The sequence below is a fragment of the Gobio gobio genome (assembly GCF_949357685.1).
Source record: "Gobio gobio genome assembly, chromosome: 8".
Lineage (NCBI taxonomy): Eukaryota > Metazoa > Chordata > Actinopteri > Cypriniformes > Gobionidae > Gobio > Gobio gobio.
Genome location: NC_137114.1, coordinates 19,064,090 through 19,089,457, shown reverse-complemented (window position 1 = coordinate 19,089,457; position 25,368 = coordinate 19,064,090). Strand labels below are relative to the sequence as shown.

General features: G+C 40.0%; 1 protein-coding gene across 1 annotated transcript in view; it reads right to left on the bottom strand.

The window, feature by feature from the left end:
• Positions 1-25,368, bottom strand: part of robo1 (roundabout, axon guidance receptor, homolog 1) — a gene marked incomplete at its 5' end in the record, with an annotated part of 366,802 nt that overhangs the window by 8,435 nt on the left and 332,999 nt on the right. Inside the window, 10 exons of the mRNA XM_079823622.1 lie at positions 2,089-2,253; positions 2,591-3,063; positions 3,146-3,385; positions 4,613-4,748; positions 6,007-6,117; positions 6,918-7,292; positions 9,286-9,440; positions 11,531-11,573; positions 12,851-12,877; positions 21,587-21,790. Coding sequence (XP_079679748.1) covers positions 2,089-2,253; positions 2,591-3,063; positions 3,146-3,385; positions 4,613-4,748; positions 6,007-6,117; positions 6,918-7,292; positions 9,286-9,440; positions 11,531-11,573; positions 12,851-12,877; positions 21,587-21,790 — 1,929 coding nt within the window. The remainder of the gene's footprint in view (positions 1-2,088; positions 2,254-2,590; positions 3,064-3,145; positions 3,386-4,612; positions 4,749-6,006; positions 6,118-6,917; positions 7,293-9,285; positions 9,441-11,530; positions 11,574-12,850; positions 12,878-21,586; positions 21,791-25,368) is intronic.

Below are 25,368 nucleotides of genomic sequence, written 5' to 3'. Positions count from 1 at the left end.
GAACGTCTGGAAAAGACTGGCTCTCTTCTCTCCAGACAGAAGTGGAGGCAGATGAAAGGTTAACATGGCCTTCTGGAGAGGAGTTGGAGGAGGACGAGATAATAAGCCTGGTGTCACCCAAAGCACTGAGCAAACAAGAGCAAAATTAACAGAGGCGGGAGGGATTGCGTGTTTGACGCGTGGTATTTGGGGGGTTGGTAGGCAATCTGTGTTTCAGATCATTTAGTTTTGAGTGTGTTTGTGTGAAACGCATTCAAACGACAACCTTCTTCTTCTCTGTGTGAAACACTGTATTTAACCCTCCCACACAACGTAGCTCGACGAAGGCCTATCAAATCAAATCACGCATTCAACAGAAACTTGAGCTGACACAGACTGATCAATCTGGGTCTCTTCAGAGGCCAGCAGCGAACAAAGACGAGAGAGAGAGGGAACGGAGAAGATTAGAAGAGGGGGAGGAAGAGATTACAATGAAGGGAGGGAGCGAAGGACAGATGAGAGGGGCTAGTTGATCTGATAGAGCCGACCAAGGCCTGTGTGTGTCTGATATTAAATCTTAGTGTCAACACACAAGGACAACTGACTCAATGATGAGACGCAGCAGATGAGAATGTGTGCACAAATGTGAGCAGAGATGCATTTGTGAGCACTTCCTTTTTCAGTTCCACACGCATCCCACACATAACATGACCTTTCTGAAGGCTTCCGAGAGCTTTTCAGCGAAACTTTGGAACCTGCTGCAATTTCATTAGAGACTCAAGGGGATTCGGCGCTTCTGACACACTGTAGCTGGACGCCACTGTTCCACCTACCTCTCCATCCCTTCTGCTCTACATTGTATTATAGTGTAGGCACTTTAAGCATCATCAAGAGTTCAGATTGAAATGTTCTGTATATGAATGAATTATGTTCATCGTCATGTTCAACTCCAAATAATCGTTTTCATAGCCTGACAAGCCAGACAAGATGTTGGGTCTGGGAACTGACCACTGGCAGGGCTCAATCCGAGGGGCGGGATAAACGGTTGTCTTTCAAATTCCCTCTGCACGCAATTGGATAGCGCTACAGAGCAATGAAGAAGGTGAAGCGGAGCTAGTTAATAGATTAAACTTTCGTCATATCCGGTCGGCAAAACTCTGAACACATCTTCCTTTCTTAAGAATGACTTCAGTGCCGTTCTTTGTTTTTTTCTCAAAGAAAAGCTTAACATTCGCTGATTCATAACGCTTCGAAGCTTCATGAGGCCGTGTTTTGAAATCGTCATCACTATGCAAGTCGTTATTTAGGGTTTTTTTGCGCACAAAAACTATTGTCGCCGATTTATAAAGTTATTTTAGAACCGCTGTAGTGAGATGGACTTTGTAACGACGTCTTTAGTACCTTTTAAGGGTCTTGAGAGTGAACCGTGCCATTGTGCCAATGGAGGCCTTTCAGAGCCATCAGATTTCAACTAAAATATCTTCATTTCTGTTCCGAAGATGAACGGAGGTCTGACGGGTGTCGAACGACATGAGGGTAAGTAATTAATGACAGAATTTTCATTTTTGGGTGAACTAACCCTTTAAAGCTATTTTTTATTTGTATTTCTTAAAAATATATATTCATAATGTAAATAACATATTGCTAACACGTTAATGTAATATTAATGTCTTACATAATATGAATATATACATTTTAAGAAAAAAAGCAAATGAAAAATATTATAATGTAAATCATATTTTGGTAATATTTTAATGTTCTGTTTTTTTCCCCCTTAATTTTATTTTGAATTTATAATAAATAATAATATTTTGATTGCATTTTAATTAGTGCCGTCAAATCAATTAATAGCGATTAATCGCATCCAACATAAGTTTGTGTTTACATAAAGTGTGTATATGTATAAAAGTTTGTTTACATTAAAAAAAAATGATGTATGTTAATTGCGATTAGTCGATTTGACAACACTAATTTTAATGTTTAATTTTTTATTATATCTTAATGACTGGGAAATGATAAAAAAAAAAACTAAAGTATTTGGTAATCATAAATACCATCCCTAATGACAGTGTACAGAAAGCAGAATGTTGTGTGTGTGTGTGGACGTACCCTCTGTATAGGCCTCTCGCCGCTGGTAGCCTGTCTGAGCAGCTGGATGTTGTTTTTGCCTCTTCAGGGGCCTCCTCTGACCCGGGGCTGCGCTAACGTTACTGTCTGTGGACACTGGACTGCCTGGACGGTGCCCCGCAGGGAGGTTTTGGTATTTCCGTGCTGCTGGCAAATTAGAGGACAGAGAGTTTGCTTAGTTCAGCTCTATTAAAGGCTGCAGATTTGAATACAAATTAATTCAGACGCTGTGAAATGTATAGTTTTACAGTTAGTGTCTACATTTGAAATCATTATCATTTAAATTCATGAGCAAATATTAATAACTTGTGGAACTAACATATCGTCCATAATGTGGCATATCTCCAAGTGAAAATAGAATATCCCAAATTGATTCAGGAGGAGGGTTTAAAGTGTTAGGCCTTGGTTAGCAGAAAAGAAAGTTGTTTTAATTGTGCACAAAAAACATCAGGAATGATAATCAAGAAATTGCATGTTTCAGTACCTCCAGACACTGGAAGCTGATGGTGGCCTTTCCCAGGATGCTTTGCCACCCGTAGACCAGCATATTCAGCCGCAGCTGCCACGGCCTGAGCGAAATCCGCATCGGTAAAGAAAGATCCGTCTGACGAGCTGACGGCGCTGGAACGACCCGATGAGGCGTTGTCCTCCTCTGAAGCCGAGCCCCAGCCGTTGATCATAGACCCGGTGACCGAGCTCTCCAGGTCGCAGGTGCTGGAGGCCGGGGTCTGCTCCAGGCCCCGCAGGAGAGCCCTCTGCTGGGCCAAGTGCTGCTGTTGAGGGTGGGTGTGGTGCTGGTGGACTCGAGCCACCTCTGCATCTGTCTCGTCACCCTCTTCCTCGTCCTCTTCTTCCTCCATGCCATCCGTGTCTAGACCCAGGGGGCTGGAGATGTAGCCGTACGTGTGCGGCGGGGAGAGAGGTCGTGGTGGAGGGGGTGGGCTCACCAAGAGTCGCCTAACAAACGTCAAATATATCAAAACTGTAAACAGTGCAGAAATGGTTTGAAAAGAAGAGCATCATCAAGCTGCCTGAATACCTGCGCTCATGTAGGTCAGGGTTATCCTGCAGCATGGGATGCATCTCCTCCTGAGGGGACGGGGTGAGGGTTGCGGTGGACTGGTGACTGTAGGACACGGCGGCAGGTGAGGAAGCCGCTCCCCGTACAGGAGGCGTAGGTCCGCGCTCCAGCTCCACCTCTTCCTCCTCCTCTTCTAGCTCGTCAGGCTGCAGATACATCCGAGATGGCGGCAAAGGGCACTGCAGGTCTGTGTCATAACTGAAGAGAGAACAAAAAAACATGATCACTGTGATTAAAACATAACTTAGGGGCATTTTTGGAAATGCCTTGCAATCTTGAGTTTACCACTTATATTGTGATATTTGTGCCTAATTATGTTTGCTTTTAGAAACTTTTTTTATAATAATAGTAATTATCAATAATTTATATATTAATAATGTCTTTATTCTTTGCAAGTTATTTAAGTTATATTATCTTTTATTATTTGTATCTATTTTATATTAACATTTTGTTTGTCATCATTGTCATTCTCTTTTTTATAATAAATGTATTTTTTATTTTATTATATATAATATATTTAATAGTATGTAAATTAATTAATTTAAAAAGAATAATATTATATTTAAATTTTATTATAATGGTCATATAACCAGGGCTTGACATACATTTTTTTGCTTACTAGCCACAGCATTTTCACTGGCCACAATTTTGGCATTGATGCCATGGGGGAAAACTTCCATATTGATATTTTTAATATTATCATAATTTGGCGGCAGGTAAATTAGGCTGCTGTCACTTTAAGATGCATGGATCCATTATACTGTTACATATGCGTTTTCTTTCTCAACTGTTTACGTCCATTTCAATCATAACTGTGTTTATGTGAAAACTCACCAAGACTGGCATTTTGATATTATTTAGTGTGTATTTGACTGTTTAAGCATAAAAATCAGTGAAAAAAAACTCAATTTAATAGTGAGAAGTGGCTTTGTGCGCACACTTTGGGTGTGAGAAAAAATCGACGGGAATTAGTAAAATTATACGCAATCCCACGCCAAAATTCAAGCCCTGTAACCAACAATAATAATCTGGAGCTAATGAAACGAGTGAGTGAGGGGACAGAGCGAGAAAGCGCAGCTGGTATTGTATATCGATTCTGGGGGAAAAACTATATTGGAAGCATTTGTTATTTCAGTGTCAATATGTATCGAAAATCTTGATTTTTGACAATACTATATTGCACTTAGTTTATTATTTCAGATGCCTTTTTAAAAGACTACAATGAAAAATGTATATATATATATATATATATATATATATATATTATAATCAGCCCGCCAAAGTGGGCTAGTAGTAGTGACTGCGTTACACACCACGGCTGAAATCCACCTGTGTTTGGCGGGTGTTAATAGGAAATACGTAACCTACAAATTTGCATTACAAGCATACACACAAAGTGAAAACCTGTCTGTGTGTTGACCTCACCTGTCATCCATTGAGAGGGTGTATTCCTGACATGGTGGTGGATTAATCGGAGGTGGTGGCAACAGTTCGGTCCAATTCATTGTGTTCTGTTTGGCCTGTTTAGTTGTTCGCCCGCCCTTTTTCTGCCCTTGACTTCCTATAAAGCAAACAAACAAACAATAGTGTGACAAACACAGCAATAGAAGTTCCTAGCCCACAATGCCATTTGAACTCGTAAATAAATGTGACTGCAGACTAAAATGTGTTTATAAGCTCTGGTTCATTTCTTTTTCCGTTAGTTTGTTTGCTGAGCTTGATGCATGTGTGAAACAAATGGCACTTTTACACTCAGGAGAAGCAACATTAATGACACCCACACCATAATTTATGCGGTGTAAAACGCTTATGTGCATTATCTCTCTATTTGTAATTAACGCTGCGCTCTCCATCAAAAATGAGTCATTTTTCAAAACTAACACTCTCCATTGCCCAGAGGAGAGGTAGAGTGAGAGAACATTAAAAAGAGAAACATTGGAGGCCAATTAACAGAAAGGAATTAAAATTCAGAGCCAATGAGCTGTGAGGACCTCCACGCACTCAGACCCTCTCTTTAATTACCTGAACTTCAAATACAATATAAAAATAGATACGATGCATTACGCCAGCAGCCTTGCATACGCCGCAGAATGGGGCTCATTTATCTTTGTCCCGCAACAAACACCAGCTTTCTGACAACATTATCCCCCCTTTCTTTGAGTCGGATGGATGAAAGCCGGAGTAATTAATGACGGTGTGGCGAAACGCAAAAAGGGAGGGGGGATATCCTCCAAATCAGAAACCTCCCGGGAAAATGCGGCAGACCTTAGAAATCTGCAGGGAACATGGTTTTAACTGAAGAAATTAGGAATGTGGGAGTGATTGTTGCTGCCGTGTTTAAGATATGCGGACATGCACCTCAGAAATGGTGAGGAAGAATCACCCCCTTTTGTTCTGACATAAATGTTTCTCTTTGTTCCCCGCAGTTTCTCAACAATGAGCAAGCGATTTGAAAATGTCCCGTTTTGCATATGATTTACTGCCTCTTAAAGTGATGAAAAGGCTCAGAAATAGTGGAAATGAAAATGGAATAATGGGTAAATTGCAAATGTTTAGTAGGTTATGTCTAGGTTTTATTAGAAATGAACGATTGGTTGGTTGGACGGATGGACGGACGGACGGGTGGGTGGTGGACGAATGGAAGGGGGGGTGGATGGATGGGTGGATGGACGGGTGGGTGGTGGACGAATGGAAGGACGGGTGGGGGGGGGTTGGTGGACGGATGTGCGGGTGTTTGGGTGGTAGGACGGGCGGGTGGACGGATGGGTGGATGGACGGATGGACAGACGGATCAACAGAACAATAGATGGATGTCTTACCAGAGGTGCTGCTCCCCCTGTCCGAGCTGCTGTAGGTTCCTCCTGTGAGGGCGTCCTGGGCCTGGTTGTAGGGGATGGTGACTGAGACAGGAACCTCACCTCGGTAGTGATCTAAAGGGTTTACAGTTCAAGAGATTTTGAGTTTTTATTATAAAACAGGCTTTAGGAAAGGAAAAAGTTTATTTTATGAGCTAGACGAATGAAAGCTCTTCTAAAAGCAGACACTTTAAACGAGAACGCTTCAGAGATTAACACCAGACAGTCGAGTGGTAAAAGGTTACAAAAGGGTTTGAGTTATAAGCTGTTATGACTTGTTGGTGACTGGTTTCAATTGTCTACCAAGTGTGAAATATTACACCCACACAGTTAGATTCATGCAAGTCGAGTAAAAAAGCAAGCACAATGACCTTTTTAGTGGCACAATATAAAGTAGCAGATAATGGATAGCTTTGAGCTTGAGTTACATTCCCCCTTATTTGTACAGTAATCTAAGATCTTTGGCTTCACACTGTTCTGAGACATCCGACACTTCACAGCCTCCTCTTTACCTTCATCCCCATCCAAACAGTAACACAACAGCTATAAATATGGATTAAGTTGACTAGTAGAGTGTAGAGTTAAATTACTCGTATATGCAACACGAGTAGCCGTGACAGATATAAAAGGGGTTAAAAGTGAAAGAGCCCCATGTAAAGGTGCCAGAGACGCTATTAAGAATCAAAATTGCGTAACACTTCTATTACGGTCGGAATATGAGGAGACGACTAATCAACAAGACAAGAAGAGCAACAATATGACGACGCACCTCTGTGGTAAACCGAGAGGACATGGCGTGTGTTTCTTTGAAGAGTTTGAACTAGTCTTCACAATCGAATTTGAATAAATCTGCCTTAACGTTTCGGGGAACTCACCCTTGTTCAGTTTGTTTTGTTCCATGACGTTATACTGCAGTGGTGTGTTGATGTCGGCCAGTTTCTGAGGCGTTCCCTGGCTGCTCTTCCAGCTCTGCTTCTCGTTAAGGTCGGCGCTTCCTCCTCCACTTCCGCAGCTACTGCTGTTCATGTTGTTGTTGGCCAGGCTGGACTGGATGAGCTGGGTGGTGGCATAGGGCGTGGGCTGTCCGCCGGGCCCCACGAAGCGGCCGTCCTTCAGGTTGGGGCTGTTGAAGGTCTTCATCTCGTTGATCTTGTTGGAGAGGTCCACGTCGCTGTAAAGGCCTGTGTCTGGAGCCAGCAGGTTGCTGGCCTTGTTGTCCATTTGGTTGCTGTAGTTGGCAATGCAGTCGGCTGGACGATAGAAGAGGGGTAAGACATTTTGATAGCCAAAGGACTGTTATGGATCTATGGATAAAACCTGGATTCTAATATGTTGTAGGTTCTGATAAATTGATCACACTGAAGTGCATCTAAATGTGAATGCGAAGACAACGAGAGCGATGTTTTCAGGCAAAGGAGACATTTCTAAGATGATGTGGAATACCTAACAATTCAAATACTAAGATAAAACTTGTTAGTCAAAATCCCTGATAACGTACAATCTTTTTTTCCCCCCTTCCTACAGCTTCTCCCTTGTCCATGACACGAGCCAAGCATGTCACTTTGAGTTTCCCGAGCAGCCGCGCGAAAGGCATCCCAGCTCATCAAGCAGGATGTTCCAACACGTCCGAATCAAAAGCCTCCAAAACGAGGAACGCTGTAAAAGCCCATCCTCTGACAGATCCAATTTTCCCCGGCTCATAAAATATTCAAATCCTCCCCGGGATCTGAGCGAGAAGCTTGGCGCGTAAATACTGCGGCCTGCCATTGGACAGATTTCAAGCGTAGCTCTTGTTTCCATAAGAAGCAACGGCTCTGCACTTCAAAGGTTGACGTATCAATGATAAAAGATCCCATGGAATGAGACAAACTAAGTCGTCTTTCCAGAGAAGCCCTGTGGGTACTGATCCGGTTAATATCCTGGAGATTTTTTAGTATTTGGCACACCAGGCAAGCGGGTGTCAAGCTTTTAAAATGTCATGCTGTGAGAATCACTCAACATTTATCCGTCATTCCTGCTTTGATGAAGGCGACATGGATCAAATCTGTTAGTGAAAACACACTCCCAATAAACGGATATCAAAGGTAAAGCGAAGCTTTTGGGTTAGAATAGCCCCATCTATGAATGGCGTGAACAAACACAAAGCCTAATCCTCAGGTCTACCCATGAATATGGTAGCAAATTTCTTATATTCAATAGAAAGACATTTTCTAAAAGGATTGGCTCCATTTAAGGGTTCTGTTATGAATCAAATACTCTTAGCCAACGGCTTAGTCACACCAGCTGATATCTGAGAACAAAAAAGCTCTTGTAGTGACGTTTAAATATCATTAAATGAACCAACAGTGACACCGCTGTCCAAACTAAGACTTGCTTTGTGAAAACCGGGTGACTACATTAACACCACTTTGTCACTTTCAGTGTGTGTGTGTGTGTGTCTCTTTGGACTCACAAGTCAACCTGGCGTTCCTTTGTTTGTAAAGTAACTTGCTGACTCCTGAAATAAAGCCACCTGGAGGTGCTCCATCACTCCTTCTCTTCCCTCGCCCTTTCTTTTTCTCTCTCTCTCAGGTCTATTTTGACCTCTGTAACTACTCCTGGTTTCCTGAATAAGCGAGCACTTAGAGAAACTGCATTAAAAGGTTCTAACGGCGGTATGGAAATCAGGCGGCTGATTGGATTAGCTGGACTACAGCCTGCAGGGCCTTTTTCAATATCAGGAGCTTTTATTTTCCCTCGAACGTCCACGTTCCAACAAATCACACACCGTTGTGTGTCAAAGGAAGGACACAATACTTGTTTTGCATTCCATTAAACTTGGAAAGTTGGAATTTCCTGCTTGGAATAATGCAATAGAACGCCACTTCTTCCAAGTTGGAAACTTAAGTGGAAATTAACAAGCCGAAACTTCAGTGAGATTTAAGAAAATGTCCTCGCACGAACACGGCGGTGTAAGAGGGAAATGAGCACCGTTAATGGTAATTGGTTGTTTTAAATCAAATAAAACACATCATTTAGTCACAGTTACCATAATAAAACCTGTTCGGCTAGTCGTTAGTGAGGCTTTTCCTCATTTACAAGTAAACTCTTTCAGAAATCGTTTTTCCTTTGTATAAAAGTGCTTAATGATCTCTATTGATACTCTTAAGTGGGTTTCTTTACACATCAGCTTCCATGCATTTTAAACTAAAATGCTACACATTTGGAAGTGCAATATTTGTACACTACTACACACAGGCTTACCTGGGCGGCTGTAGGTGGCCAGGTTGCTGTCGCTGTTTCCGTTGCTCCCGGTGCAGCAGTTGATGGTGCAATCGTTGTGATTGGAGCAGCTGTTGGGCCAGGTGTCCGCTAGCCAGGGCTGGGTTGCCGATTCACCTATATTCAGTAAACCTGGCCTGGAAAACAGACACAATGTGATTTATTACCAACTTTAACTTGGAAAGAGGTATGATCATGATCAGTAGCATTCAGTCATGTTTTAATTCGATTTTATTGACACAATACAGACAGGACTTATCTGAGGCCTACACAGTAACATTGGAACACTGCGTTTAAAGGGTTAGTTCACCCAAAAATGAAAATTCTGTCATTAATTACTTACCCTCATGTCGTTCGACACCCGTAAGAGCTCAGTTCATCTTCAGAACACAAATTAAGATATTTTAGTTGAAATCTGATGGCTCTGAAAGGCCTCCATTGGCACAATGCACGGTTCACTCTCAAGACCCTTAAAAGGTACTAAAGACGTCGTTACAAAGTCCATCTCACTACAGTGGTTCTACAAGAACTTTATGGAGTGACGAGAATAGTTTTTGTGCGCAAAAAAACCCTAAAAAACGACTTGTATAGTGATGACGATTTCAAAACACAGTATTATGAAGCTTCGAAGCGTTATGAATCAGTGAGCCGAATCATGATTCGGATCGCGTGTCAAACCGCCAAACTGCTGAAATTTGGCGATCCAAACTGCTGAATCGACTCTCTGATTCATAACGCTTAGAAGCTTCATGAGGCAGTGTTTTGAAATCGTCATCACTATATAAGTCGTTATTTAGGGTTTTTTTTGCGCACAAAAACTATTCTCGTCACTCCATAAAGTTATTGTAGAACCACTGTAGTGAGATGGACTTTGTAACGACGTCTTTAGTACCTTTTAAGGGTCTTGATAGTGAACCGTGCCATTGTGCCAATGGAGGCCTTTCAGAGCCATCAGATTTCAACTAAAATATCTTCATTTGTGTTCTGAAGATGAACGGAGGTCTTACGGGTGTCGAACGACATGAGGGTAAGTAATTAATGACAGAATTTTCATTTTTGGGTGAACTAACCCTTTAAGGGCTGGGCTAACTATTTGTCCAGCCAATGGCAGGCAGAGGGAAAACCATTCCATTTGGTGGTGCAGAAAAGACACACTTCAGCTTGAAACAAGAAGCCCATCCCATCTTTTTCTATCCCAGTGCATCTCTCAGGGCATTAGGCTGTATCTGTGCTAAATGGATTGTGTTTGCTTGAGTTGCTCATGGCTGATGACACCGTTTCCCTGAGGCCTCGTGACCGTTAGATCTCCGTGTGGATTACCCAAACGCTGGAGAACATTGCTGCTCCAGCCTGGGAAAAAAACACAAATGAACCGAGCCATCGCTAAAGGAAGAGCTTGGAGCTCCCAGCGCATGCCAGGGTGTCACAGTCGATCACCGTGATCTCAAGAGCTGGAGAAGGCTCTGGATAAACTCGTATATGAATACACCCAGAACCGTTTCTATCCAATCTTGCACTTAAAGTCAGTGGTATGAGATATTTATGTTTCAAAACACTGATTTTTGTTAGACAATTAGCTATTAGGATAAAACAAGGTCACATAAAAATTATTTTGAGGAAACGGAGAGGAGCTGAGGGATTTTATCAAAGACACAAAAAACATCAAAGAAAGAGTTTTGTGCAATGAATCTTCAACGTGATGCTTCAAAGCGAACGCTCGTGCCTTATATCCCTGCAGCATGGTCTGTCTCTTTATTGTATTTTTCTAACAGACTCTTTAAGCTTCAAAAAGGCTTAAACCTTTCCTTTAGGCAAGGGCAAAGACCTGCTCAATAAAAAGCTGGACTCCGAAAGACGACATAAAAGGGAAAGACACATAATACCATCTGCAACTATTCAAACGAGGACAAAGATGTCACACATGCACAAGTGCACACATACATGCACAGAATGCTCCAGTGCAAATGGTTAAACGAATTGAAAATATTGCATTAGCATGGTAGAAACGAGGGGCTTTTGTCTCATCTGGGTTCTGCAGGACTCGTCTCAATGTACAACCTCCAAAGGCGTCTTTGCAAAGACAAAAATGCCCCCTAGTGTCAATAAAATGCCACTACACTACAGTACACACCCTGCGCATGGACATTGTTGGCTTCTGATGAATATTAACTTGACTATTTTAAGGTGTTGAATAACAAAATGTCAATTTTTTTTTAGAACTTCTCACCTTCCTGCACTGCTGACAGCCTCTCCTCCTCTCTGATAGGCCACTGTAGATAAAAGAACATTCCGTTAATGAAGAAATAACATGGAAATCATCAAAACATTTAGCTATTAAAGGGTTAGTTCACCCAAAAATGAAAATTACCCCATGATTTACTCTCTCTCAAGCCATCCTAGGTGTATATGACATTATTCTTTCAGACGAATACAATTAAAATAAGTAGTTATATTTAAAAAAGTCCTGGCTCTTCCAAGCTTTATAACGGCAGTGAACTGTCATTTTGTTTATGAAGTCCATAAAAGTGCATCTATCCATCATATAACTGCTCCACACGGCTCCAGGGGGTTAATAAAGGCCTTCTGAAGCGAAGTGGCGCGTTTTTGTACGTTTATTATAACTCCAATTGTATTCGTCTGAAAGAAGAATGTCATATACACCTAGGATGACTTGAGTGTGAGTAAATCATGGGCTAATTTTCATTTTTGGGTGAACTATCCCTTTAAGAGCAAAAAATATTTCTTTAAAATGTTTCCTTTTGTGTTCAGCAGAAGAAAGTCATACAGGTTTGTCAAAACATGCGCTTCTTGCAAGCTTTAAAACCAGTAAACGTGTGGAAATAAGGCTTGTTTGGTTGCATCTGCTATTAAAAACGAGCCTTCTCTTTCTCAATCGTTCCCGCCCCTCTCGTCCCTTTGACAAAAAAACTCCCAAAACCAGGTGAGTCAACAGCAGCAACGGAAAGATCGCACGAGATCAAAAATAACGAACGGGTCTAAGCGTCTTTCTCTGGTATGTAAAAGTCATCCGAGTTCAATCCTCACGCAAGGCCAGCTCTCTTCGTCTAATTGGCCACAAAACTTCTGATGTCACAGCTTCCTATCCGGCGTTAGGGTGGGTGTCGGCGCTTTGATCAGCTCCTTCGCTAGTTCTAACAGCCCTCTTTAGTCAAGCACTCGTCTCTTTAAGCACTTTCCTCCCTCTCTGTCTTTTATTTAGTACTTCTTTTTATACTGACAAGTCCATGCGGCTGAAGTTCTCTTTGATTATCCATGTAAACCTCAGACTGGGGTTCCTTTCTTGTGGCGAGATGTATTTTTAAAGAGAGGCCGTGCCTCCCACACTTCGCCTGGTGGTGTCATATTTGTTTTGAGTTCTGCCGGGCAGAACGAACGTGACTTAAGCGAGTGTTGAGGGACACTTCGTTATAATGGCTGAAAAACATTACACTGCAGCGCACTTTCCAACTCCACCGGGCAGGAAGTCGTCACACTCTAGGGATTGTGGGAATTATGTGCATATGTGCTGTGAGGAAGGTGTGATTACCTGTGGGGGTGAAGGTGAAGGAGGGCACTGCAGACACACAGAACAAAGAGAAAGAAAAAAGAAAGCATTAATTATTCATCAGATTCATATTTAGGATTATTATTCAGAAATTAATTATTCATCGTAGCAGTACCGTGCATTAAACTTCAATATGTATGCAGTTATTGGAAAAAGTTTTCAACGAGGCATTTGAGATTATATTTTAGAGTCTCCGATGTAACAGGTCTGTTACCAATTACTCAGAACATTAAAACCTCATCATAAATACAGAGTTCATTTCATTCTTGTCATCCGATCTCTGTGGTTGTACAGTTGTGGGTTTGCCTGTTTGATTCACTGTCTAGCACAGACAGGAGAAAATATTGATATCTAGATTTTAGGGTATTCAGAGTGGTTGCTTATACTCGCCCTAGTAAAAAGAGCTCTCTTTACTATATTCTGGTATAGTAGGTGAAAATTTCAAGTTTGATTACAGTATCAACTAGGGATGCCCCCTAACATTCAACTAATCGTTAGTCTACTAGAAGTGACTAGAAGTCAACCGACAAATTGTTAAAGGTGGGTCCTTGTGGCAGTTACAGTATTTCGGACAGGAAATTCAAACGTCCGCCTTTCATCAATCTACCCTGGCCACTCGCTGTAACATTAACCCTTAATCGTCCCTCAAGTAGGGTTTACGTTTGAGTCCCTTGGGGTCAGATAGACCCCAAACTTTTACAGAGCGATTGCATAAAGAATTTTTTTTACATGGAAAACTATATATCATTTTTTTAATTTACTTCTCAACTATACATTTATGCTGTGTTTTTGTGGGTATTTGGTAGTTTTTTACCTATTTGCTGCACAAATACCTAACAATGTCATAAATTGGCTCATTAAAAAAAAATGTTTTATGAAAAAATCACTTGAATGATCTTAAATAAATATAAATAGTTTTTGGACATTGCTCTATGTGTTAGGGATAGAATACCGCCATCTGTAGGTATGTGGAAAAACTTTAGGAATTATAGTTAAAGAGAAAGAGTGCAATGACCACATTGTCCACTAGAGGTCCATAGGGAAGTTATGCAAAAGTTAAGCTGCCTTTCATCTTTCTTTTATTTGCCCTTTTCCCTCTCTTTCTCATGATTGTTCCATGTTGCATTTGTGCTCTAGTATTTGTCCTTCATTTATGTATGGAATTTTTTCAGATTTATGCCAGTTTTGTTGATTTTATTTGCCAGTTTCTATAAAAATGCTCTCTGTTGCAGTCACACGTGTGTGTGTGTGTGTGTGTGTGTGTGTGTGTGTGTGTGTGTGTGTGTGCGCGTGTGTGTATGAGACAGTAAGTTCGTTCCACTTTGTGTTTATGCTCTAGGACCAGATCTTGATATAAATGTAGACATTTTCAGATTTATACTGGATTTAGTTGATTTTTTTTTTACAAACAAAGTGAAAAAAAAGCATTTTTTACATTTTCCCATTGATTGCCAAAATCAAAAAAAATACTCCAGACACATGTGTTTGTGTGTGTGTGTGTGTGTGTGTGTGTGTGTGTGTGTGAGAGAGAGAGTGAACATGCTTGTTCCATATTGCATTTGTGCTCTAGTATTAGTACTTCATTTATGTATGAAAATCTTTCAGATTTATGCCAGTTTTGTTGATTTTATTTGCCAATTTCAATAAAAATACTCTCTGTTGCAGTCACACACGTGTGTGTTTGTATGTGTGTACGTGTGTGTGTATGAGATAGAAAGTTCGTTCTACTTTGTGTTTATGTAAAGTCCAGTGGGGTCAGCTGGACCCCAAGGGACGATTAAGGGTTAACCTATATCAGTGGTCGGGAACCTATGGCTCACCTGAGAGGTCTCTCACCCTTTACCAACAAATGATAGATTAAAAAAAATAGGCACATCAACAGAGATCCGCTCTCTGCAGAAAAAAACCCCAGCCAATTACAATTCCCTTGTTGTACAGCCTGCCGAAGTTTATGAAAAGTTTATGATAATAATATTCAAGTTGTACTGGCCGTGCGTGTTCAGTGCTGTTTTCGCGAGTGTCAAGAGTCACAACAGCAATCACCACTTACGTTTCAGTGGTAACAGCTCCTGCACTGGGATTCAAGCAGCTGTAACTTGTTCAAGGTAACCGAAAACCATTTTTAAAACAGCAGCGAAACTGTAAAAGTGGTAGCCTGAGGTCGTCATACTCAATTCTAGTCAGAATATGAGTCTGATACTGCTCCGTTGGGCTGTGATTATAGGAAAGACCTCAATTGGATAGACCCACAACCAATCAGAGCAACGGACCGACGCATAGCCGTCAACACAACTCAACTGCACGCACGCTGAAGGAAGTAAAAGAAGAAGATGAGTGTAAACGATCTTTGCCGGTGTTGTAAAAAGATTTTAAGGATACACGGAGTACTGACCAGCACAATCATCATTTCTGAGAGAAATAGTAAAAGTGAATGCATATACGAACAAGTTCTCCGTTTAGGATTAGAACAAATTCAACCCAGGCGCTCTTTGGTGACGTTCGGGCATAGTTGCTCCACAACGGATCAAGTCCAGACCGAATTTCCTGAACTCAAATGTTGTGGGCGGGGCTAAATTCGTCCGGCATCCAGGCTGTAAGAGTAGGCTATAGACCCTTTTTCAGTTAGTAAACATTGTGACGTTTTTTTTGTGGGCGGAGCTTAGCTGGAGGCAGAACGATTCCCCTGATCGCTTCACTAACGGTAGCCAGCAAGTTTTTTTTTAAGGTGAGCTTGTTTATAAACAATGACTGGAGTAATTGTATCTGAATATGTAAGGTCACTCTCTGTCCGGGACCGTGACTGTTATTTTAAAAAGTTAACCTTAACAGACGGAACCAGATTGACTGACATGTACACGCTCACTCAATGGATGGACGAGCCATTACACCCAGGGCCGGCCCGGGGCATAGGCGGAATAGGCAAATGCTTATTTTTACCTTATGCAAGCAGCTGTTCTGGGTACTCTGGGTAAAAAAATCATGCCAGTTTTCTATATACACATATCGCTTTTTTAATAGCCTAATGTTTTTACTCTACAGTTGTGCAGTTTTAAGGGGATATATGGTATTTTTTAAATGTATTTGCCGAAATTAGTAATGATATTTATATACAGGTTTATTTAAAATAGCAATTTTTTTTGTAAAATTCACATTAAATATCTAAATTTCTCAGTTTAGGCTACTTCATGGTGAAAACATGAATGTGCATAGTTTAGATCGTTAGATGCCGATAACTATGTGCTAAATGGACACGTACAATACTTAAAGGGTCAGTTTACCCAAAAATGAAATTTCTGTCATTAATTACTTACCCTCATGTCGTTCGACACCCGTAAGACCTCCGTTCATCTTCAGAAAATGAAGATATTTTAGTTGAAATCTGATGCCTCAGAAAGGCCTCCATTGGTACAATGGCACGGTTCACTCTCAAGACCCTTAAAAGGTACTAAAGACGTCGTTACAAAGTCCATCTCACTACAGTGGTTCTAAAATAACTTGATGTTTTGGCGATAATAGTTTTTGTGTGCAAAAAAACCCTAAATAACGACTTATATTCGGCTCGCTGATTCATAACGCTTCGAAGCTTCATGATGCCTTGTTTTGAAATCGTCATCACTATGTAAGTCGTTATTTAGGGGTTTTTTTGCGCACAAAAACTATTCTCGCCGATTCATAAAGTTATTGTAGAACCACTGTAGTGAGATGGACTTTGTAACGACGTCTTTAGTACCTTTTAAGGGTCTTGATAGTGAACCGTGCCATTGTACCAATGGAGGCCTTTCAGAGCCATCAGATTTCAACTAAAATATCTTCATTTGTGTTCCGAAGATGAACGGAAGTCTTACGGGTGTCGAACGACATGAGGGTAAGTAATTAATGACAGAATTTTCATTTTTTGGGTGAACTAACCCTTTAAAATACAAAGATTTAACAGAAGAGTTTTGTGTCGTACGATCCGAAGTTCTGCCTAGCCAGTGCCTGGGACACACACTCACTCCAGTCCGCTCGTTTTATTGCGTTTAACCACAGCTGTCGTCGTTTTTTTGTCTGACAGTAGTGGCAGGTATGCTGTAAAATTTCAATTTGGAGCCTGTACTCCATCGATTCTGGCACCCGAAACAACAAGATTACATTTGGAGCTCCTACTCTGTGCTGGTTTGTATTGGCTGCCTCCAGTTTTTCCTTTGTTTTGCCTCCAGCTAACGCCGTGACGTAATTGTGACGTCGGCGCAAAAAGGGTCTATATAAACTTTAATATAAATGCCAATCCTTTTATTGAAACTGGTGCTTTGCTGTGCAAAGAGACATTTCAAAACATTTCACCCGCTGGTACTTTCGCTTTTGCCTCAGAGACCCTTGTGATAAATAAATGTGTCGTATTTATGATAATCCGCAAAGCTTTCAGTTGACGAAAACATATAATAAAAGTGCGATAAGTCGCAAAATAACTGAATTATGCTGTGCGCACGCTCAGAGCGCAACACGGACAAGCATAGCAGCCTTCGTCTTTGGTTGCGCGCCTAAACGGCCAAATAAACACAGACATATATCAAAATGCCAAGTCGAGTATTCGCATAAACACAGTAGATGTAAGCACTGTGTGCATTCACACACACAAAGAGGATTCAACCTGCACAATTAATTCCATAGTGCAACTTAATTATGTATTTGCTTGCTGCATATTTGTTTGTTTTTAGTTGTCTATGGATCTAACAATTACTACTGTTTTACTGTGGCTCTTTTGAAAAAAATGCATTAACCAAAAATGAAAAAATGGCTCTTTAGTCAAAAAAGACCTATATGAATGTGCGCTATCACTAGGCGCATATCCAAGTGTTTGTGTGGAGACTTTGGAAGCTGAAGTATAGTGCGCTTACTGGATGACATGGAGGCGCCTGTTTCATTCCAAACTGTTAAAGGTCTACTTTTATTTGAGTTCGCTCACAATAACAAGGAAACGTTGTGCCTTTGTAAAATAAAGAAAACAAACAGGATGCGCTTTCTGCCGTCTCTGTGAACTTGCGCGCGTCAAAAAAATAACCCAAAACTCAATGTATACTTGCCTCTCACAGACATGAGAAATATATCTACAGAAAGCTTTAAATGTCAAGCGATTGTCAAAACCAGTTAGAGTGGAAAACAAATACTCTCAGATTGTGTAATCCGTATGAAACTTGACAACATCTTTTTTGAGATTGACGGGCAACATTCTTTCTAAATGTTTATGAAATTATAGAACACATATGTTACACGACACAAAGACTATTTGCAAGGCTCAACATTAAGGATTACATGAGGATGTGTGCTTTTGTGGAAGTGTTATTTAGCCATGCCATCAAGTCTTGGAAGCTTAGACGCAATAAAATTGGAAGCTTAGGCTATGTATAATATATTATAGGCAATTAAAGGCTCATTATTATGATTTATATGGATTATAAAGATTAATGTGCGATTAGTCGATTAATCACTTAAATGAATGACTAATAGTCCACTAGAAAAGTCGAAGGCAGCCCTAGTATCAATAGTGATACTTGCCATATTTAATATATAGTGTTATTGCAATAAATCACTCATATAATTATATTACTATAATATCATTAAAATGTATAAAAAAAAACCTAGACATGTAAGCAATTGTGCCAGGCTGCACTTTATTAACTTTGCCTTAAATCTATTATAACACAAGCCCTCGATCTGATCTGAAATCTAGTTTCTTTCATGTTGATCAAAGGCTCCAATGAACACGGCCGAATCAATCTGAGCGATATGGGGTCAGAATTCATAATAAACAGCCCATCAGAAACATCAAAGTTTCTGCGCAGGAAGCTGTTGCACGTGATGCCGTCAGGGTTGTTTTTTTGGCAGAATTCAGAATTCAACACCTGCTTTCTTCACCTTCTCATCTTCGCATATTTACGGGAAAACAACCTTTAAAATTGTCAGCCGCTGCCGTCCTTTTCAAATGTCACGTTTATCGGCTGCGCCCGTCTGGTTCTTGGCAGTGCTCGGAGAAAAGATGAGTCTAATAGATTGGCCCGTTTTTTTGTGTGATGATTTTTATCCTGTATGCATGAAGGTTTTGAAGCAGAAGTAGATTGACGCTTGGCGGGCCAAATGCAGCATGGGGAAAAGATCATTTTATGGACGATAAGTAAATCAAATCTCCGAGGTTTGGGGATGATCTGTGTAGTTAAACAATTTATCACACATACACAGGTAAACGCACATGCACACACTCACACACTGCAAGATTATATATCTCCCTCCTCTCCGCCCGGAAAACAGATTACCACTTCATGTGTTTACTATTATCCACCTTTGCTCAAACACGTTCACGCTTTAAGAGACTCGCAGCTACTGGCTCAAACATGGCAACCTGTGGATTCCTGTGGCTTTATAGAGAAATACAGGAAGTTGGAACATCTTTAGTAGCTAAAGGTCAGAGGCCCTTCATGGTGCCAAAAGTCCTTTTTGCAGGAACAAAAGGACACTACATACTTCCCAGCTGGATGTGTACTGAAAAAAATCTATTGTATTGCTTCTTAGCTTCCAAGATAACATGGTTATAACCAACTAGACTAGGAGATGACTAGACTAAATAACATTTCTTTAAGTTTCCACGCCACAAAAGCACATGTCGTCATGTAATCCTTAATGTTGAGCCTTGCAAATAGTCCTTGTGTTGTGCAAGATATGTTTTATAATTCAAATAACATTTCGAAAGAATGTCTTTTTAAAGCAGCCTGTCAATCTGAGGCGGCTGTTGAAACAAGATGTTGTCGAGTCATCCCGGTAAATGAATTCAGGTGCTCTCAACCTTGAAAAATGGACATATTCATTTAGGCCTTTTTGTGCTCCTGTGGTCGACACGTTCAATTAACTTGAATGCGGCCCAGCCTTGGGAGTCTATGAATGCTAACGCTAATGAATGGCTTGGATCTTTTCCTTTAGATTCCTGCCAATAAACATTCCATTAGCTTCATGTCCTTGAGACACACATCGGGAAAAAACGGCATTGTTCCGTTCGCCATCTCTGTCATCTCTTCAATGAAGGAGAAAACGGAAAGAAAGCACTCTCAATTTAGACTGTAAGGAATCCATTGTGATACATCGGGGTTAAAAGAGGAAACGGCTTTTTCAGACATCGGACCACAGGGAGAAAAAAAAAGATTTCTATGGCAGTGAAGGGATCAGACTATCTAATTTAGGAAAATGGGATCACAAAACCTGAAGTATTTTCATACTAGCTCTAACCCTCTGGTGCTCTTCGTTTAGGGGTTGCATTGGTTGTCTTCCCGGTCATAAGTGACCGGACACCTAAAAATTAAACTTCCTCCACCCCCAGTAAAACCAATGCAATTTATTTTTCTTCAATAATATTTTTTTCTTTTTAATTTTGTATTTTGAGATGATTTGATGGTATTTTTTAATATTTATGCAATAATTATGGTCAATTTTTGCCATTGAAAATTATACAAAAAAATTTTTTTTTAATTTTTTTTTTTAATTATTGAAGTATTTCAGGTTAAAATAGAGACTAGGCCTTCAAAATATATTTTTTTAAGGCAGATTAGCGCCCTCTTTTGGAATTATTTAAGAAATCATGCAACCATGGGAGTAACCACTAGAGGTCTCTGTGGAGAGGCTTGAGAATTCCCTAGTTCTCTTTTGAACACATTTGTTGGATTTGAATATATATTTAAAAAAATCTCAAAGACTATTTAATATAAAGTTTTAGATATTTTTTTTTGTTTTGTTAGAAATATAGATTTTTTTCTGTGAATTTGTGTTTTTGCAGATTTCCCATTAATTTCCTATAGTGGTCATTTTTGACCGCAGAGCACAAGTGGGAGTATTTTTTTTACGACCACTTAGCATGCTCGAATCATGCCCTCAATTATTTTGTGTGTTTACATACCTAATGCTAGAAAAGTCACCAAGTTTCATATCATTCTGATAAAGCTGTGATTTTTAAAAATTAAAAATGTGGTTCATTGGTTCAGTTTTTCATAGGTATGTGTGTATGTGTTTATAAGTGTGGATGTGTCAATATCACACTCTTGATGTTTTAGAGTGTCACCCCTTTACTGCTGTGTACTTTTTTTCAGCATCGTGGCCGATTTGTAGATTGTACACACAAATATTCTGAGAATTTTTGTGTTTTTGCCGATTTCCCATTAATTTCCTATGGTCGGTCATTTATGACTGAAGACAATGAACGCTACTTTTTTTTTACGACCAATTAGCATGCTCAAATCATGACCCCAATTTTTTTGTGTTTACATACCTAATGCTAGAAAAGTCACCAAGTTTCATATCATTCCGATGAAGCAATGATTTTAAAAACACTTTTCCGGTCAGAAATGACAGAAGAGCACCAGAGCGTTAATAAAAGAGACAGACGTTTGGGATTAAACCTGTGACAACACAAGCCAAACACGACCGAACGATCAAACATCTGCCTCTGACTAACACACAAACTCTATATTAAAAGATCAGTTGGATTTTTTTTCTGTTTCAGATGAGACCCACGCCACGCCTTCTTAATGAAAGCTCACAGACTCATAATTATTAGGTTGGGGTGACTAACCTCTTACTGATGTTATATTTGATGTGTTTTTAAATCATTATAAGCGAATACACTGCAGTATAGCATCAGCAGCGCTAGAAGAAAAATCAAGTTAACCTCTGAAGTTCAGCCTAAAGTGATGGACTGACCTTTGCGGATGCCGGCGTAGCTGCTGCTGAGGCCGTTTCTCTTCTTACGGTGGCGGTACAGCCAGATGCTGAAGACCATGAGGATGATCCAGCAGGCTGCGCCGATGCCTGCGATGAAGGCCGGCTGACGGACCACGTCCGAGATCTGCTGAGAAATCGTGTTTTCATCGTCCAGCGGCGGCGGGAGAACGCGACCGGACGAGTCTGAGATAAAGACAACGAGAGGTTCAGAAAATATTTGATATAAACCATATCACTGATGCAAAAATGAAAGGAATATTCCAGGTTAAACACAAGAAACGATTTGTACTTTTCAATCCTTCACCCCCTTTCAACCCCACGAAAAATTCACTGACAATTAAAGTTGATACATTTAATATTCAAGTCAATTATTATAACAAACACTTAAAGTCAAGTTTTAGCATCTCTAACCCAGAATATTCCTTTGAATTTGTCAAATATTTTACAGATAATAATAAAAACAACAATTATTAATGTATCAAAAATAATTATTACAAAGACATTATAAACAAAACAAGCCATAATTCTTGAAACATAAAGCATCAACAGAAAAGAATAGTTTTATTTAGCGCTGTTCATTTCTCTATAAATTGTATTTACGATTAATAATATGAATTTTGCTAAAAGTTGACTTTGAACTGGAATAAGAATTAGCATATGATTTCTGAAGGATCATGTGACACTGAAGACTGCAGTAATGATTACAGGAATGAATTACATATTAAAATATATCCAAATAGAATTTTAAATTGAAAAAAAATCATACCGACCCCAAAGTTGTCTGCATGTTTTTGAGCAACATTACATTGCATTCAGTGCTTTTATCTATAATGTAAGATCAATTATGAATGACAAGACATTGTCTGTCTGCAACCAAAAAAGCAACTTCCTTTCTGTGCTCTCTCTCTCTGTTTTTATTCTAAAGAGAGACTAGGGCTGTCGACCCAAAAGAAACTTCATTCTGTTGATTTGTTTTCATCTTTTCCTCTTCCTCCCCGTTTCATGTGGGCATCACTTTCATCATTTGACACAGTTATGTTTTTTTGTCTTCTTTTCCAAGCCGGGGGGCAAACAGGTTCCTCCGAAACCTGAGCATCTCTTCCTCATCCCCCCTGTATTCCCTGCTCTGTTTTTCTTAGTCTGTTCTTTGTACTTCCCGTCTCAGAGGTTTTGCTTGTTGTTTGGTTGTGACTGAGACTCCGCTGAGAAGCTAGGCCAGGACAGGTGCGTAGGATGCAGAGATGCAAGAAGGCCCGCGGTGTGACAAATGCTTTTGAGACCAGCATCCTCTGCTTCCGGAGGTCCTTTTATACCTCCACAGAAGCACACTCAGCAGGGGAATCAGCGGCGGTGAATGGAAGCCGATCAGTCACTCGGTTCAAGAGGCGCTGAGTTCATACATCCCACACTGCACTTCAATGCAGGAGCAAACCGACTGCCTGGATATCTACAGCTCTCCACTGTGGATCTGTATGTGAGGTTACAGTTCAACTCTGTACTAGCAAACATCAAGTATTAGTATTACCCAGAATGCAATGTAATGTTACCCAAAAACATGCAGACGACTATCTAAACTACCATACAAAATGTCGGGGTCGGTATGATTTTTTAAATGTTTTTTGAAAGTCTGCAATCTTATTATAATTTCAAACCACTGTTTCCTGTTTGAATATATTTTAAAATGTCATTTATTCCTATGTTAGCAAGATTTTTACATCACAAAAATATCGTAATTCATAAGTAATAAGCTATTTTCCAGCCTCAATTTTGATAGACATCCCGCATTCAAGACTTGGAAGTAAACGCCCACTGCCATGACTGGTTAACGGTTTTACATATTACAATAATTTCCAACGTCCCTGTGGAATAGTTTTGAAAACTTCCGATGTTGAAAAATGGCAAACGGTGAAATTCAGCAAAACAGATGTCATTATTTATATGTATACCTTCTGTATTTGTGAGATAGTATTGTATTGTCTGTGTTTATCTTTTTACATAGTTCATAAATTAGTGTTACATATGCTTTATAAGTCTTGGTTGTGGCTAATAAAGTTTAAGTACATGGAGTTTCCACAGTCATATACCACATCATTCATCACAAAGCAATAGAGACACATGTTGAAAACACTGATCCTCACACTTGTGTGTTGCGACATTACTGTCAGATCCAATATAGTCGTCACTGCATCATCTTTTATTTTCAGTCTCTCTGAAAAGCCTGTCGACCTGTGTCTTATTTAAAAACAAATCCGCATTAAAATGAACCGAACAGTGCCTTACAGGAACTTTGTTAAAAATAAAGTTTATCCACGCTTTAAGGTAGGGACACACCAAACCGACACCAAAGAACTAGCGCTGATGAAAGCCGATTGTGTCGTCGCCTGCATCGGGGAAAAACAGCCCCTGAACACACCAAAAGGACTACAGGCGACTGTCAACTAGTGTTCTGTGTCTGCGTGTGAAGGAGATAACTGTTTATTTAAGCAGATATATTTGTCTATATTCGTCATTCAAAAAGGGAAAGTGAAACTAGAGACTGCAGGAATCCAAACCATAAACAAAGCAGCGCTTACTAACAGTTTTGAAAATGGTCTCATTTTACAGAAAACACTCTACATTTTAACACAGTGGTGGAATATTGCATATATTATATTGTATTTATTCACACTTTTATGATAAACATGTATAAAAAGTCATATTTTGATGATTTTTTTAATTAATTTGTTATTTGAAAACGATTTTTAATCAGTTTGGTCTATATCCCTTCAGAAAGTTTCTGTTGATTCCACTAGGTGTCAGGGGGGGGGGGGGGGGGGTTAATCTTCAAAAATTCAGACCTTATTACCTTTTTCTATGTAACATAAATGCAAAAGTGATTGGGTTATCAAGAAAGCTGAGGTTCTAATCTTTCAAACGATACCATATATGTCTAGTTTTGTGCTGCACAACTTATAGATTTTTTAAAATGATTATGATGATGCAATATTGGACCCACGGGTGGGTCGGTGAGGGGGTGCAGAGCTGAAGTGGTTGTTTGGATCACAAGGAAGGCATGGCATGCGTGAATCAGTGGGCGGGGCTAAAGAGTCAATGATATAGAAGTAGGCGTTGATCATTCTTGGGTCAAATCTGAAGCGAGTTGTTTTGGGTAGCTTGGTTTCAATAAAAACAGTTTTTGGACTAATGAGGAAGTTTTGAGTTCTGAAACGTACAGAATATTTGATAGAACAATGACCTCTTATATGTCAAAAGATCAAGGACCATTTTATTTCTCAATTCATGACCCCTTTAAAAATCCGCTCATTCTACAATTGAGAACATCAGTTAATGTAGGTTCAAAAGATGATCAACTGGTTTTCTTAGGGTACTTTAATGTACGTGTCTCTCTTTGTGCAACCAGCAGAGTTTCAAAATACTGCTTCATTTCTTTCCGTCAAACATCAGGCTGTAAATTAGTCTTTGAAGGCACTGTGATTGACACCTTATTAAAAACAGATCTGCATAAAAGAATGGCCTATTATCCACCTGTACGGACTGGCACAACTCCAGGCTGCCCTACAATCATTTCTATTCATTGCAGTTTAACTGCTGCCACCGATGTCTTGAGGCTGAACAAGTTAAAGCTGGTAAGTTTATAAAGAGAAATAAACTTTTATAGCAATTAAAGGCTTTAAACTGCACTTTACGTGACATCTCCTTTATTCTCGGATGAGAATGAGGACTCTGATAAGGTTGTTTTTGTAACTTACATACTTCTCTGT